Source organism: Chelonoidis abingdonii, chromosome 1 (genome assembly GCF_003597395.2).
Source record: "Chelonoidis abingdonii isolate Lonesome George chromosome 1, CheloAbing_2.0, whole genome shotgun sequence".
Lineage (NCBI taxonomy): Eukaryota > Metazoa > Chordata > Testudines > Testudinidae > Chelonoidis > Chelonoidis abingdonii.
In genome coordinates, this window is record NC_133769.1 from 186,046,107 (window position 1) to 186,063,866 (window position 17,760).

Genomic DNA, 17,760 nt, shown 5'->3' on the forward strand with positions numbered 1-17,760 from the left:
TATGAGAATCACTGGATAGCTCTGAGTAATTCACTGTCTTGGAAGAGTCACAGGAAACTTTAGCACACTCCCACTTTTGAATTGACATTCTTGTGGCTCATGGTTGTGATTTACTGATAGAGTCCATACATGACAGATTTGCTCTAAATGAGAGACCAGTTTGGATGTTCGTTGGCAGTGCTCTTTGCCTTTGGTTTGCAGTGCTCACTTTAGAATTGTTACACTGCATAAATGCAGTAAGTTACTTTTCTCTTAGGTGCCAGATTGAGTCCTGTGAATGAATTCAAGCTGTCATTTAATTTGCAAATCATTTTTATATCTAGAAGGATGAGTTTTGTTCACTTAAAGGCCCACATGCTCCTCTCTCAGCTATGTGAGGGAAAGGGGGAGCAGAGAGCAAAAGCATGCATAGAAGACCCAAAATCTATAAAAGAGGGAAGAGGTCCTTCTACAGTCTGTCCTGTTTACTCATCTCAGTGTGATGTCTACAAATCTGGGACTCTGTAGGCCTCTGGGGATATTCTGAATGTGGAGTGGAGAGTAGACATTGAGGAGCAACCAAAGAACCCAGCATATTACCCTCATATATTGCCCAAAAGAAATTCATGTGGTAGAACTAGCAGTAACTCTCCTCCATGCCTGCAGCCCCTCTTGGAGATAGGGATGGGATACTAACATTGAGACCACAACTGATGGCAACATGGCTCCAAATGGAACTGTGTTACTAGAGGGATGAAGGTGTTCAGAGGCGTATGCTGAAGTGGCTTCAGTTTCTAATGGTTTTGCACAGATTTCCCAGCAGCTATATTGGATTGGAAGCCAAATTTAGGCTGGTAGGTAAAATATTCAAATCCAGGACCTCTATGGGGGGTGGGATAGCTCAGCGGTTTGAGCACTGGGCTGCTAAGGTTGTGAGTTCAATCCTTGAGGGGGCCATTTAGGGATCTGGGGCAAAAATCTGTCTGGGGATGGGTCCTGCTTTGAGCAGGGGGTTGGAGTAGATGACTTCCTGAGGTCCCTTCCAACCCTGATATTCTATTATTCTATTCTATGATTCTGCGGATGGTAGCATCCTCTGAAATGCTTCCAGTTCCACGCACAGAGCCAGTACAAATAGGCAGAATTACAATGTCTAAATGCATGGATGCGACAATGGTGTTGGGAGGAGGGAGTTAGAATTATTAGGAACCAGAGACTCTTTAGTGGAAGGAGTAGTCTAGAATTGATTAAAAGGGGAACTCTATTTCCTAATATAGAGGATAGAAAAGAAGTTGGTAAAGTACAGGTAGGAGCAAGAGAGGAACATAAAAGAATCCAATTTAAACATAACACATGAAGGCAAGCTGCTACATATTGACAAAATGTATAAGTGCTAGAAATGCTAGAAGTCTAAATAGTAAAAAAGGGTGAACTAGAGTGTCTGGCATTAAATAGGCTATTGATATAATAGGCAGCAGGGAAACATGGTGGAATGATGATAATCAAGAAGACATGGTAAAACCAGGGTACAAACTATATAGGAATGACTGAATAGGTTGCACTGGTAGGGGAGTGGCACTATATGATAAAGCAGGGATCGGCAACCTTTCAGAAGTGGTTGCCGAGTCTTCATTTATTCACACTAATTGAAGGTTTCGCGTGCCGGTAATACATTTTAATGTTTTTAGAAGGTTTCTTTCAATAAGGCTATAATATATAATTAAACTATTGTATGTAAAGTAAATAAGGTTTTTAAAATGTTTAAGAAGCTTCATTTAAAATTAAATTAAAATGCAGAGCCCCCTGGACCAGTGGCCAGGACTTGGCAGTGTGAGTGCCACTGAAAATCAGCTCGCGTGCCACCTTCGGCGCACGTGCAATAGGTTGCCTACCCCTGTGTTAAAGCATAGTCAAATAAGGTGAAAATCTTTAATGAATCAAGCTGTACCACAGAATCTCTAGAGATAGAAATTCCATGCTTGAATAATAAAAATATATCAGTAGGAATATACTACCGATCATCTGACAAGGATGGTGACAGTGATTGTGAAACGCAAAGGGAGGTTAGAAAGGGTACAAAACTAGGAAATGCAATAATAATGAGTGATTTCAATTATCCTTATATTGACTGGGTAAATGTCACCTCAGGGTCTGGTGCAGAGATAAACACATGAAATGACTACTTCTTGCAGCACAAGGGGAGAGGCAATTCTTGATTTAGTCCTAAGTAGCTCACAGGATCTAGTCCAAGAGATAACTATAGCTGGACTACTTTGTAAGACTGATCATAATACAATTAAATTTAGAATCCTTGAGGGGTGGATACAAAAAAATCCACCACCCTAACATTTAACATTTAAAAAGGAATACGAAAGAATGAAGACACATATTAGATGGACAGTCAACGCGGTAAAATGCCTGCAAGCAACATGGAGACTACTTAAAAATGCAATAATAGATGCTCAGACTAAATGTATGTCCAAAATCAAAAAAGAGAGTAGGAATAACCAAAGAATGACACTGTGGCTAAATAGCAGAGTAACGGAGGCCATTAGATCAAATAGGCATTGTTTAAAATTTGGAAATCAAATCCTAATGAGGAAAATAGGAAGGAGAAATAATTCTGGAAAGCAAAATGTGAAAGTATAATAAGGCAGCTCAAGAAAGAATTTGAGAAGCAATTTGGTAAAGATGCAAAAGCTAGCAATATTTTTTTAAGTACATCAGAAGCAAGAAGCCAGCCAAACAGGCAGTGGAGATAGTGGACAATGATGACACTAAAGGGCATTCAAGGAAGACAAGGCCATTGCAGAGAAGTTACATGAATTCTTTGCATCGGTTTTCATTGCATAGGAACTGCATAAGATACCCACATCAGAACTAGTCTTTTGGGGTGACAAATCTGAAGTACTGTCCCAAATTGATGTGTCAGCAGAAAAGGTTTCAGAGCAAATTCTTAAATTAAACAGTAATAAGTCACCAGAATCAGATAGTATTAATCCAAAAGTTCTGAAGGAACTCAAATATGAAATTGCAGAACTACTAATTGTCATGTGTAACCTATCACTCAAATCTGACCCCATACCAAATGACTCCAAGGAAGGTAATGTAACATCATTTTTTGGAAAAGCGTTCCAGAGGAGATCCTGGCAATTACAGGCTCATGAGTCTGTAACTTCAGAACTGGGCAAATTGGTAAAACCTATAGTAAAGAACAGAATTATCAAACACATAAATGAACATGATTTGTTTGTTGCAGCTTTTGTAAAGGGCAGTCATGCCTCACCAATCTATTAGACCTGCTTGAGGAGGTTAACGAACATGAGGATAAGGTCGATCCAGTTGGTACAGTGTACTTGGATTTTTAGAAACTCTTTGACAAGGTCCCACACTAAAGGCTCTTAAGGGAACTATGTAGTCACGGGGTATGAGGGAAGGTCCTCTCATGGGTCAGTAACTGGTTGAAAGATAGGAAACAAAGGATAGGAATAAGTCAGTTTGCACAATGGAGAGCTGTGACCTGCGGGGTTCCCCAAGCATCTGTACTGAGACCTATGTTGTTCAACATGTTCATTAATGATCTGGAAAAGGGGTGAACAGCGGACTGGCAACATTTGCAGATGATACAAAGTTATTCAAGATAGTTAAGTCCAAAGCAGTCTACAAAGAGTTGTAGAGATCTCACAAAACTGCTTGACTAGGCAACAAAATGGCAGATGAAATTCAGCATTGATAAATGCAAAATAACGCACATTGGAAAAAGTAATCCCCAATACAGTGATGGGTTCTAAATTAGCTATTACTACCCAAGGAAGAGATCTTGGAGTCACCATGGATAGTTCCCTGGAAACTTCTCCTCAGCGTGCAGCAATGTTCAAAAAAGGCTTAACAGTTAAGTTAGGGGCAACCAGGAAAGAAAGAGAAAATAAGACAGAAATGATCATAATGCCACTATATAAATCCCAGTGTGTGCCCAGTTCTTGTCTCTCCATCTCAAAAAGAATATAGTGGAAATGGAAGAGGTTCAGAGAAGGGCAACAAACACGATCAAAGGTATAGAACAGCTTCCATATAAAGTGAGACTAAAAAGATTGGGGCTGTGCAGCTTATATAAGAAAGGACTAAGGGTGATATGATTGATTACTATAAAATCATGAATGGCATGGAAGAAACGAATAGAGAAGTGTTATTTACCCTTACCCATAATACAAAAAACAGGGATCAATCAACGAAATGAATTGGCAGCCTATACTCAGGGCAACCCTAAACCTTTGACTACCAAAAGGCATGAGTGGAAGACAGGAATGGATCACTCCATAACTTCCCTGTTCTGCACACTCCCCCAGAAGCTCTGGTATGATCAGAGACAGATATTGAACAAGTTAGTTCATGGTCTGACCCCATATGGGAGCTCTTATGTTCTTATTTATCAGTCACGTTTTGTTTATGCACAAACATCTTTTATTTTCATTTTATTTGGAACCATCTAACCATTTGTCTTACATTAATATTATTAATCTGTGACACCATATATCTTTCACAACTTTTGCAATGTATGTGTGACTCAACACTTTATTTTTATATTTATTTTGGAGTCACTCTGGTGAAAGCCCAGTGTCCTGGAATGTTGATCAAGACAGATATTTTCATTTGCCATTTATAAGCAATAGCATATTTAACAGAGGAAGTTAATAGTTTTTTCTAATTACATGTGATGAAAAAAGAGCTTGCTTGACAGATAAAAAACAGAGAGGGATGGTTGGGACAGTAGATTCAGCAATAGTTCATCTATGAAGACTTTGGTTCAAGTCATGCATTAATTAAGAGAAACTGAACTGGATTCCATCCTACCCTTTAGTGCTTACTTAACCACATAATAAAACAGTCACATAATGCAACTTTGCAACAACAATGCATGGCTAAAGTAGTAGAAATGGACCTACTCCTGTAGCCCTTAATCACAGGAGCAGTCTGTTTGAAGGCAATAGACTTGAGTAATGGTTGCGGGAACAAGACGAGTGTAACTGATCAGAATTGGGGTGCACCTGAACAGAGGAGTGGGGAGAAGCTTGTATACCACCCTCCCAGAATACATAGACTGTAGTTGGTATTATTTAACTGTCATTAAATGTTTTGATTACTGAGGGAATTATTATTGAATATGTAATATAAGGTGATTTTAGGTAATGTTAAAAAAATCCTGAGGTAGGATAGAGAGTTTGTTTTGTTGTATTAACAACCAAAAAAGTAAAGTTAAAAAAACCACGCTAACTATTTCTTATGCATATGACATAATCTGCACATAGTCTAGATGATTATGTAAAAGCAGCAAAGAGTCCTGTGGCACCTTATAGACTAACAGACGTATTGGAGCATGAGCTTTCGTGAGTGAATACCCACTTCATCGGAAGCATCCAATACGTCTGTTAGTCTGTAAGGTGCCACAGGACTCTTTTCTGCTTTTACAGATCCAGACTAACACGGCCAGTCCTCTGATAGATGATTATGGTGCACATCACCAAGTAGCCAATTTATTTTGTATCTTCTGAAGAAATGTTGTTTCCAGTCTTAGAGAAGGAAATGCTGTTATAAATCTGTTCGTCCATCCCTAACACATGGTTCCTTGTCCTAATTAATCATGGTGCCTTATGTAGGATAGCAAAAGGGGTCTATCTACCCAAGCAACTAAAGCAGCTGGGGCCACCACCTGTTAACTAACTTCAAGCACCACTTAATTAGCTGGAATTGCTGTTACCTCCAGTTTTGTCTGGAAGAGAAAGAAATGGTAGCAGATGTAGAGCACATGAGATCTAAGACTGATGAATGCAAGTGTAAAGGGGTGGGGAGAACAGCTAAGAAAAGTCAAGGGGTGGGGAACATTAAAGAGAGAATTAAATAGGTTAGAAGAGACCACGGAGTGTTCCTGCAATTCATGTTTAAAGCAGTGCCCGATATATTACCAAGTGTTGCAATTTAAATCCTTCTATCTGAAATATTTGCTGTATAATTAAATGTTTATAATGTTCCTCTCCGTCCCAATTGTTTGCAAATAAAGCTTGAACTTTTAGAATTTGAGAGTACATAATAAAGATTTTTTTTCCAGAAGAAATATACCTGCTGCTGCACAAGTAAGTACCTGGTGAGTATATGATGAAGCTGCTGTCGCCTCCAATTAGCCATTATATTTGTATTTAAAAAAATATATGCAAAGGGATAGCTTGCCGAAAACATGCATTAACATAATGGGAAACTCCTCTTTGTTTGTAATGAATTTAAAATCTTTGGCTTGTATTATAATGCAAAATAAAAATAAAGAGGGAAAGGAGTTAAAATCATCTCCACTCTAGCAGGATTTTCTTCACACATGGTAATCATGTTTTCTAAAAGCTAAATATTAAATCTGTCAAAAAGTTTTATTGTGGCATGTAGAGTTTTAATGGGCCAGATCCTCATCCAGTATAAATCAGCCTAGCTCTATTGCCTTTGGTGGAGCATTGTTGAGCAATCTTGTCCTAAGCCTTTTACTGCATTAAACCAATCAATCCTCACCTGAAAATTGGCTGTTGTGCCTGTTCGATAACTTTTCTGTAACTGTGTTTACAGGCATCCACATCCACATAATTTTGAGAAACGTACTACTGAGCTGATAGACAATGTTCACCTTAGGTGTTTGTAAAGCTGATGTATTGATTTATGTATATTTCAGTAGTGCCCAGCCCTCCTTTCGCTGTCCCAAAGACACCATTTCAGACACATCTTAGAAAAGGAGGCAATCCAAACAGTGTAAACATGCAGGGAGGAAGATTCCAGGTAGAGGCAGATCCTCCAGCTGGTGAAAACTGTTGAAGCCCATGGGGCTATGGCAATTTACACCAGTTCAGGATCTGACAAATTATAGTATCTTTTGGAACAACAGAACTTGTTTTGTCAATCAGCGTTTAATACTATGTCAGCATGGTTAGTTAATATGAACTAGACCAATATTTTTAGGTGAAACTGGGTTATAAACAGAGTTTGATTTTATGTTAACTTGTTTGTTTTGTGTCAGAACCTTACCATTACAAAATGAAATAGAAATATATGATACTATAGTAATTCCTCATATAGGTCTCAGTTTGATGTACTCAATGCACTTTTTCTCATGCCTCTGCCCTGCATTCCTCTAGATTAGTAGGATGGAATCAATGTGAATTGATCCAATTTGTAGAACACATTTCTAATATTGATAGTAATTTATATTCATTTGCTTTTACCTAATCTTTTATTAATTGTCATCTTGAAAATGTCAGTTAACGCTGTTGCCCAGAAATTGTGTAGCACAAGCTTGATAATAACAAAAGTCTACAATACATTCTAGATGCTGAAAAGAAACTAAAAAAAAAAAACTTTATATGAAGTAAAATGAAGCCATGTGCTTAGTGAAATTTTAGTATACCCTTTTCATTACAGGGGGCTTTGTAGTTACTACAATATTTAAAATCTCTCCATTCACAAAAAAAAGTTGTTTTTTAACTTTTATCTACTGTGCAAGCTAGAATATAGGGATGGAAAGTGTGGACAGAAACTGATTGGTTTTGGTAAATGTAGTCATGCATCTTGAAATAATGTGTGTTGGAAGCAATGACTGAAATGGCATTGCTTCCTGCCATGTTCTACCGTGCATTGCTAACAACATTTATGCTAATTATAAGGTGAATAAGACGGGATAATTGAACTCAGATATTGAAAATGTTTTACATAAAACTATGCTTGGGATGCACCCAAATGCTTAATTTTGGTATATGCCTAAATACAAGTGAATAATATTCAGTTCAAGCTGAATTAGAAGCCAATTTGTATTTAGAGCAATACATAAAATACTTTAGGTATTACAGCTTATCATAATGAATGATGGCTACTCTTTGTGAACAGAGCTTCCCTATAGGCCCTCCTACCTCTGTCCAGTCTTGGGGCCAATCTTAGAAATGGCCCTGCTGTAGGTACCACAAGACATGACACCTGAGGAGGCGGTACATGATTGGCATTTGGTGAGGGAGAGGCAGAAGATGGGCAGCAGCTTTGTGCTTTCAGTGAGAAGGAACAAGGAGAAAAGGGTTTGTCAGTAATTGGCACTGAGGAAGAATGGAAACCGGCAGCTGAGCCATACAGCAGGTAGCTGGGAGAGAATGAATGTGCCTCTTCCTTAAAACCTGGCCCCTTATTTGAACAGCTACTCCCTGTAACATCAGAAGGTTGGCTTAATACCTGATCACAGCCTAACTGTTCAAGTAAATATATCTTCATCAGATCACTGAAGAACAGCACATGGTACAGTATAGCTCTTCTGCACTGGGGGGAAATCTCACTTGCAGTGAACTGAAAATGGTAGAATTCAACCACACCTGGAACTGAACTTCACTGATCATCATCAGTGAATGGTGAGTCCCATACAAAGGCCATACAGTAATCTCCAATGTGTTGGTTGAAATACCTTTTTCTTTGTGACTGAATAAAAAAGCTTGCATTTCACAAAGAATGGGATGATGAATAATGTTCATTCTTGGATTAGGAATGGGGATGGCCTTACCATTAAAAAATCTGCTAAATATCATTGTTTGTTTCTAGTATTACTAGAAAAGAATGTCTAATCCACTCACTTCCACCAATGAAAATAGATGACAGAGGCCAACATTTTCAAATATGTATGACTAAAGTAATGCTCCGAAATAATGTCAGCCTGGTTATTAGAGGGGATGAGCCCCATCTCCCCCCTTCGGTTCATTCAATGCTCAGCACCTTTGAAAGTCAGATTTCTTTTACTTAGGCACCTAATTGAACTCACATTCGTTTAAAAATGTTAGCTTAAGAATTAGCATGTAGTTTTCATTACTACCCATTTTTAATAGTCTGATATACCACAGGTCCTTCTAGAATGGGGAAAAATGTGGTTTAATTATATTGTTTTTCCACATAAAGATGCGCGCTAAATTGAAACATACTTACCCTGTAGCTGAACAGTAGCTAGTAGTCCTTCACCCACTTCTTTTAATATCACAAATCCTAAGCAGACTGTGTTGGATAAATCTGCAAGAAACAATTATTGAAGTGAAAGGAATATTAGCAGGTTGGTTGTGTCAAATCACAGTATGTGTTCATTTTTGTTTTTTAGCTGGATACAGCTTTTTGCCTGAGCAGGCATAGTAGGCATGGAATCTATGCATCTTACTTCATCAAAAAGTCCCATCCTACTGTTCTTTATTGCTATATTGTAAAACTCTGACCTCATCAACCCCCTGCATGCAAATAAGTGAACAATCTGGAGTAGTAAAATTTTGATGCTCTCACTGCACTGCCATTTTCTGAGCAGATTTTAAGTATACACTTGACAATGGCCATTACTGAGCCAGCAAAGATGAACGGACCAATAAATGAACATATTTTGCCTTTTGTATCTGTCCTTAGAACAAGTCCTATTTATTTATTTATTTCCACTACCGCTATTTAAAGATGACAATATTTTAACTGATTAATTTAAAAGTCTAGAGTACTCTTAAATAGTTTGTCTCTAATTTCATTTTATAAAAAAAATTCCTTTTTTCAAGTTTTTTTTTTATCATCTGTTGTTTATCAGTGTCTTTTGAAGGAGGACTTGCATATCTGTTTTTATTGCATAGCAGAAACATGGATTTTTAAGAAGTGATATCAATGAACAAAGCAAACATATTGAGAAAACAGAGAAAGTATTTTTACTAACATATTTCTTGTTTAGTGATCATAGGTGTTTTCTTGTAACATCTGCAACATTTTCAGATAGAAATATACTTTTTAAATTAACTGTATCAATCTTATTATACAACAAACTTTAATATCTGCGGAATGTAATAATCCAGGAAGTATGTTAATAGTAAGAAATGTTGTTCTTGTTCAAGGTCTTTAAAATATTCAGGTAATGATGATACACCTGTCAACAAATACTTACAGTAGAAAACAGAAGAGAACTGTAAGTCAGTAGTCAGACATACTTTCTACTGTGCTAGTGATATTCCAAGTAATATAGTAGTAACTGATTGTATTCCAGACCTGCCCCCACTTATAAACAGCAACATATTAAATTTCATTACTTTTAGCCATTCCTAATACTTTTCAATTTACTTTGTATATAAAGAGAATAGAAATAAACCTGCATGCCATTTAGCATTATGTATCATGTAGTTGTACATAAAGATGTGATATAATGATATTGATAAAGTAGAGAAGTCCTTTGTGCACTGCAAAACCTCTATGCTGTATGGTTTGTTTTCAGAACTTGTGTGATTCTTTTTATTCCTTCTGTTTTGACTCATTATTATTAATTATTAATTATTAATTATTATTATTATTATATCCTGTGTTATTAAATTTCAGACTAGTGATTTATCTTACAAAGTATGAAAACGTGATTTCTCTGGGTTGGGATTTTTTTTAACATGTCATTGAAATTGAGTGTTTCCTTCAAGTGCCTTTCAGTCTAGGAAATGTATCTCTTTCTTATGATGATAAACTGTTGCCTTTTCATAGATGAGATCTGGCCCCTGCCCTCTCCTCCAGAGAAGGTATGGTACTTATATTAACCCTCCCCCCTGTTTGACAAGACATTGTCTCTTCCCCCTTCCTCCCCCCACACACAAAGAGGTAAAGTCTCCTGAGTCCCTAATTTCCAGGAGATGAAGCAATGATGGGGAGTGATCACAGTCAATAGCTTTGATTAACAATAAGGTAGAAAATTAGCAATGCTAGCATTCAACCACCCTGCCTAGTCTTCCCCATATGCTCACCACAGGCTGTGCTGGCTGTTTCTCAGAGTGTAGACTGAGCACTTTACAAGCTGTGAAGTAAGAGCAAAAGGTGCAGTAAAAGGATTAAACTAGGGGAATAAGGAAACAGAACAGAAAGCAATGTTACTGAAGCCGTTACAGTGTTTAATACAGGACAGGCTGTGGAAGGATAAAGTATGCTGTGTGTTGTCATTGTGTGTCTTTCTGTCATATGTGGATTTATTTGTATCTGGACATGTTTTGATGGAAATGGCAACTACTGTTACTACTGTGACCCCATCAGCAGCTCTGGTGTTGTTTCCGACAGACTCTGATGACCTAGAGAGGGGGAACGACAGCGGGACACCACTTCCCACCTCTGATAATGATGACAATTCGCTGGGCTACACAGGTAGAGTTTATCTTTCCAAAAATATTAATAGTTCCATATTGCTCACACTTTCCCACCTGCATCTTCCATTGCCACCTGTATGCAATTCTTTAACCGTCTCTGCTACTGAGCTATCATCATCATTGAATATCAGCATTCGTTCATACCATACCACTCTGCAGATAATGTTTGGATACAGCAATGCTGTTTAAATACACAACTATCTTCACTTCTTTTTTCTTTCAGTAGGTTCAGATTGTTTATACATTTGTAATCCTATGTATTACTGGGGAATGGAGCGGAAATCTCTTACAAATTGTGTAACCTATTGCATGACAAAGAGTTCATTCCCACATTTGCTCTGAAGACTGATGGTCTTTCTCCATGTGTTTATTTGTTATAAACAGCAACAAAATATACTTAAATTGAAAAAAAAACAAACCCTGATGATTAGAGAAGTTTCTCTGACTTTTGTTTTGCCTAACTACTTAATCTTTAAAGAAAAATGTCTGTCGGTCAGGTCAGGAAGGTAAAAGATAAAGTAGCACCACTGAATGCAGTGCAGCAAAAATCACTGAAGGGTACAATTCTGCCATCCTTATTCACACTGAATGGTGCCTTATTTTGGAGTAGTCCTGTGGAGCCAGATTTTAGATCGGCTACAGTGATGTAAAGGCAAAAGTGCTCTAATTCTGACCCATTTGGATTATTCTTGGGTTACTCAGCATTAGTCAGGATGGCAGAATCTAATCCTAAATTATTATCTGAAAAATGTGAAAATCAGACGTGTTGTTTATTATTTGCATTTCTCCTGAGAGTCACTCTTGGGCTGGGGAGCAGGAAGGGAAGATGGGGAAATGAGTGAGTTACACATTTAACTGTGTTTAGGGATGGACTAATAGTGAAATGTCTTACCTTGTACACTTGGCTTGTTGTTAGGTAACTAAAAAAAAAAGTGACTAAAAACTTAATCTGTACAGGACACACAGAGGGCAAGGAGGGGGCAAGAAACACTATACAACATTTACAATGATTATTGCTTGCATTACCTATCCCTGGCAATCACTTGTGCATGGTAATATTAGGTGTAAAGCTAGCTTTGTAAAATCTATTGTGTTTCTTTTTGAAATATTTCCTTCTGAAAAAGGGAAAAAGCAAAGCAATATAATTAGCCACCTATGCTGTCAAGGCACAGAAACTAAACTAAATAAAAGCATATAGAATGGCTTTAACATCCGTACAGGTTTTCTATTCTATTATACCATTATACCCTGCAGGATACTACTATTTCTCCACTCATGACTGGTGGATGTGCATAATTGAAGGATGTTTGCACCCTGCAAATGTTCCTGAGTAGACACAACTCCGTTAAATTACGTTGTGCTAATCTACTCTGAAAATTCAGAGCATAGTGACCAGCATTATAAAGTATTCAGGAATAATGAATATATCTTAAATAATATTTTATACTTATTGTAAGTGCATGTTTCTTTGGGGAAATTATTCTGTTTAATGGCTAGAGCACAGGACTGTTTCTGGGTCTGCCACTGCCTTTCTCTGGGTCCATGGGTTATTCACTTAGGGACAGAATTGAAAACGTACTTAGGTGCCTAACTCTCCTTGGTACCAGGGAGATGCCTATGTACCTTTAAAAATATCGCCCTTAACCTCTCCCTTCCTCAGTTTCCTCACCTGCAAAACAGATGAAATTATTTTACAGAGATTTTTTTGCTTATGTGTAAAAGACTGAGTTTCTATGATGAAGGGTATCAAATAGCAGTAATAATTAGCAATGTTTTACTATTTTCTATTATATGTGACATTATATTCATCAATACCTTCAAGCCGTGGCCTGCACATCACATTAGCAGATGGAACATGTCGTTGCAAAGAATTATTATTGGGCCAATTATTTAAGTACTTCTTATACAGCACCCATTACCCTGGTATCCAAACACCTCACAAACATTACTTGTTTTATCCTCACTACAGTCCCATGAGATAGGAAAAAATATTTCTCCATTTCATAGATAATCTCCCACCAAGAGACAATCCGGACAGACAGCAAAAAGATACCGAAGGGGGGGATTTTTTGGCAGGGAGAAGGCAGGGTCATGCACAGGAATAAAAATGTGATGGCTTTTGGAGGGGAACTTTCTGTGCCCCTCCCCCCACAGCCCCGATTCTGGAGAAGCTCACTCTCTTCACCATGGCCCTGGGGCCAGAGGAGCAGTCAGTTTCCCGCAGAGCCAGAGGAGCTCATTTTCCCCACCATAGCCCCAAGGCCAGAGGAGGCCAATTACTGGAGGGGTGAATGCCCCTGCTTGCTCACCCACCTTGTGCATGACCCTGGGAGGAGGGTAAAGATTTTCAGGTTTAAAGGTGTTGTAATAACTGCTGTTTCTGTCTTATCCTATCATATAACATATTCAACACCATTGTACTGGCACACTCCTCTTTGAGGAAAAGCTCTATGAAATTTATTAGGCAAAAAAGCCACTAGATATAGAAATTTAATGCTGTTCTATAGAAATTACAGTCAAAGCCTTAGAATGTAATAGAAAAAGATATCCCGTCTCTAGTTTTTTTGGGCCCATCCTATAGAATTTAACAGAAAAAGTTATTTTCTACTAAATTCTACAGTTTTGAAAGGGTAATTTGCTGTGATCTCCCTTACCTGAAAAATCTATCAACAGTACCATGTGTACTGAAATGTCCTCCATTTACCTGAAACTAAATTCATCCAAAGAAATTCCACTCCTTCTGTTGCATTTGGATAAAACAGGGTTTGCTATATTATTTATTGGGGTTTTTTATTGTTTGTTCATATAGTATGTTTATGCAAACAAAGCAAAATAAATAGTCTTAAGCACATATTATTAACAGAAATTTACACGAATCCCTACTCATGGATAATTAAATTCCAACTAATTAACTGAGCAGTGACTATCTTACATGATCAACAAACCTCCCAGCCAGCTAAAATGTCAAGTTGACCAGATACATCTTGCAGCAGATCCTTAAGTTTGCCCCAGTCAGGCTTTGGTGGAATGACAGTAGAAATGATTCAGCCACTGACAGTGTCACACCATCTATCCCTATATGACTTCAACTGTGGGGGTAAACAGGCAAAGCATTCTTGCTGTTTGCAATTGATCAGGTGGTAGGGGTGGAGGGCTAGGCATTCTCCAAGATAGTCATTCTCCTTGCCCTTTGTTTCTCTTTCCATAATAAAGTATTTCAGGGTGAAGATATGCAGCTCTTACATATTGCACTTAAGGGGGTGTTTATATATATAAAATTCATTGGAGTTGTGTCATTAACTCCAATGGCAGCAGGATAAGTTAATTACTCTAGTGAATATCATTTCCAGAGTACTTTTTTTTTTAGAAATGAAGACAGAGTAAACTCTTGTAAGGGTATCCAGGAGTGTCTACTCCCAGACACATTTTTTGAAAACACATTTTGGCAAACACTGAAGTTTAAAGTACTTCCGAAGATTTTTGTTGTCGTTGTTTTAAATGAGCAAGAGCAGGGGTAGGCAACCTATGGCACGCGTGCTGAAGGCGGCACATGAGCTGATTTTCAGTGGCATTCACACTGCCCATGTCCTGGCCACTGGTCTGGAGGGCTCTGCATTTTAATTTAATTTTAAATGAAGCTTCTTAAACATTTTTAAAACCTTATTTACTTTACATAAACAATAGTTTAGTTATATATTATAGACTTATAGAAAGAGACCTAAAAATGTTAAAATGTATTACTGGCACGCAAAACCTTCAATTAGAGTGAATAAATGAAGACTCGGCACACCACTTCTGAAAGGTTGCTGACCCCTGCGCTAGAGATTAAAGTCACATCTTTTATATGTGGTTAAGCAATATTCAGAGTGGTTGGGGGACAGACTACACTAAGACAAGAGAATTCAGTTTGCATGTTGAAGAGAAATCAGTTAAAGAATCTTTTGCAAGGTCAACAAGTCTCCTTCAACATCAGCTCTTATATGAAAAGCATCAATTAGGCCAAGCACTGTGCAATAAGAAAGGCAGCAGAATCTAGTAGCTAGCTCATAGGGTAAGAGTCAGAACACTAGTGTTGACTCTGCCACAGCTGTATACTTGAATAGAGCTGTGTGAATACTGATTTTTTTCAGACTTCTGGCAATTCTGACAAGTCAAAAATAATTAATCCTTAAACCAAAACCAATTTTTTTTTCAGAATTTTTAATGAATTGAAGTCTGGGAAAAATTGTTTTGGGTTGAAAAAAATTTCATTTTGATTTTAGGCATTTGTAACTATTTTAAAAAAATTAAAGAAAAGGAAATGTGGAAACAAAGGATTAGATTCACAAAGGAATGAAAGGTATGTCTACATGGGGATGGAAGGTCCCAGAGCTCAGGCTCCAGCATGAGCCCAAATATCTACAAAGCAGTTTTTAGCCCTATGAGCCCAAGACACTGACCCAGGGCTTTTATCCCTATGTAGACATGTTGTCAGGCATCATTCACAAAATGAAAGAAGAGGACATGATAATGCCCCCCACCCTTATAATCCATAGCCCAGTGGTTAGAGCACTCACTTGCAAGATAGCAGACGCAGGTTTGAATCCCTCTCTGCTCAGGAACAGAGATTTAAACCAGGTCTTCCCACTCCTAGGTGAGTGCCTTGGCTATTCTGGGGTGGGTTTCACTCAATCTCTCCTGTTGCAGCTGTTCTAATTTGTATCAATAATTAAATAGAGAGTGAAAGGAAGCCTGGTGGGAAGGGGAACATCCCTGCAACAAAAAATATTTATTTATACAAAGTGGAACAGTTTCAGCAAGGCAGATTGCGAGCGACCCACCCCAGAATACTTCTTAGCTCAGTGGCTAGAACACTAAACTTCAGTAGAAGTAGAAGACCTGGGTTCAGGAAGAGACTCTGCAACAGACTGATAATGAGGGCCTGGATGAATATTTTAGCTGCGTGAATATAAAAGAGGCTAGGTCTCAGAGGTGTGGTGCAGGAAACAGTAACAAGGCTTGGACACAGCCTGACTCTGTGGGTCTAGAAAGACAGTGGAATCAAAGCTGATGCCTAGGTTACGTGCTTGACTGACTGGGAGGATAGAGGCATTATCCTCAGTGATCAGGAAAAGAGTCAGAGCTTAGCTTGATTATGTTGAACTGAAGGTAACCAATGAGAGACAGGATAAGGTTTTGATTTGGACAGGCAATGTCTAGAGTGGAGTGGTAAATCCCTGAGTCATCAGTGTAAAACCATGTTTCTAAATAACATCACACGGAGTCAGAGGGGGTCAAAAAAGGGGACAAGGATGGAGCCCTCTGGATTTCCCACTGAAAAGCAGAGGAGATATGAGGAAAATCCACCAAACAAGATGCTGAAGAAATATCAGTAAAATAAAAGGAAATTCATGAATCATGAGTGAGGATAAGATTTCAAGAAGAAAAGCGTATGAACAGTGAATGGTGTCAAAAGCAGAAGAGATGGATGTCAACAATGACACTCGTTAGTGATTAGTAACTATTGCCTATTATTTGATTGTGAGGGGAAGGACCATACTCAAAATAGTACAAGCCTAGGTTATTTTCTCCATCTAATAAATGGCTGTGAAGCAATTTCTAGTATTGCAGTGTAGTGTTGTTAAAGTATGCTTGTGCCTTATATACCGGGAAGTAGCATATTTCCTGTTTAATCAGCTGTGACATAAATATTGGGGATCATATAACAGTTCACAGACTATAGCTTGTGTTAGAAGGACTGGTATGATGACTTGTTAAATTAAAACTATATGCAGTCATTCATTTTCAGATGTTTCACTAATCTTCGTTAGAGAGATGCTTTTTTTTAAAAGAAACTTTCCAAACATACTTATTTAGCATGAAGTTATTTAACCCTGATTTCACAGCTTCTCTGAACTACAACCCAAATTCAGCCACTTGTTTTCCCTCCCTCCCTTTCGTGTTTCAAAGGATTGCTGTGTGTCCCTTCCGTTTTCTCACTTTGCCTTGTCTCCTTGCTCATGGAAGTGGGTGGACTACATTCTCTCCCTTCCCCTGGCCGCCCAGTGGTCAGGAGGCCTATTCTTAATTCATTACCAATAGCTTAATATCAGAGTTAGCAAAGAGTGCAGGTTTCCATTGTCACTTCTCTAGGGATGATATTTAATTAAAAAGATCTGCTCCCTTCTTACCCATTTGTAGTTTCTAAGACACCCCCCCCCATTCCCACCAGTGATTTTACTTGGGTCGGGATGAGTGCCATATTGTCTACCTGTTTTTGAAAAGGGGCATTTTTTTAAACATATTGAGTCAGTCAAGGAGATTTTGCTTGAGATATTTAACTTCCAGGTGCAGGAATCTATTGTAATTCTTGTCCTTGGAAAACAAGGAAATTCTCTATACTCTCTTTCCCCTTTTTCTTGTATTAGGTCAGTATAGGGGTGGTTAATCCACAGAGGTCCCTTGCTCCCCTCTAAAGAGTGAGAAGAAAAGGTTTACATTCTGCAGCATCTCTAAGAAACTGGAAAAGAATACATAAAATATTAAGATTAGTGACAGGAAAAAAAAAACAAGAGGGTATGTTAGACAAAGTTTGGTGCAGATTATTTCTTTCTAT

At 38.1% G+C, this 17,760-nt stretch overlaps 1 protein-coding gene across 1 annotated transcript in view; it reads left to right on the forward strand.

Moving 5' to 3' along the window:
• Positions 1 to 17,760, forward strand: part of ROBO1 (roundabout guidance receptor 1) — a 1,116,086-nt gene that overhangs the window by 561,768 nt on the left and 536,558 nt on the right. Inside the window, exon 3 of the mRNA XM_075073102.1 lies at positions 11,080 to 11,163. Within this exon, the coding sequence (XP_074929203.1) occupies positions 11,080 to 11,163 (84 nt within the window). The remainder of the gene's footprint in view (positions 1 to 11,079; positions 11,164 to 17,760) is intronic.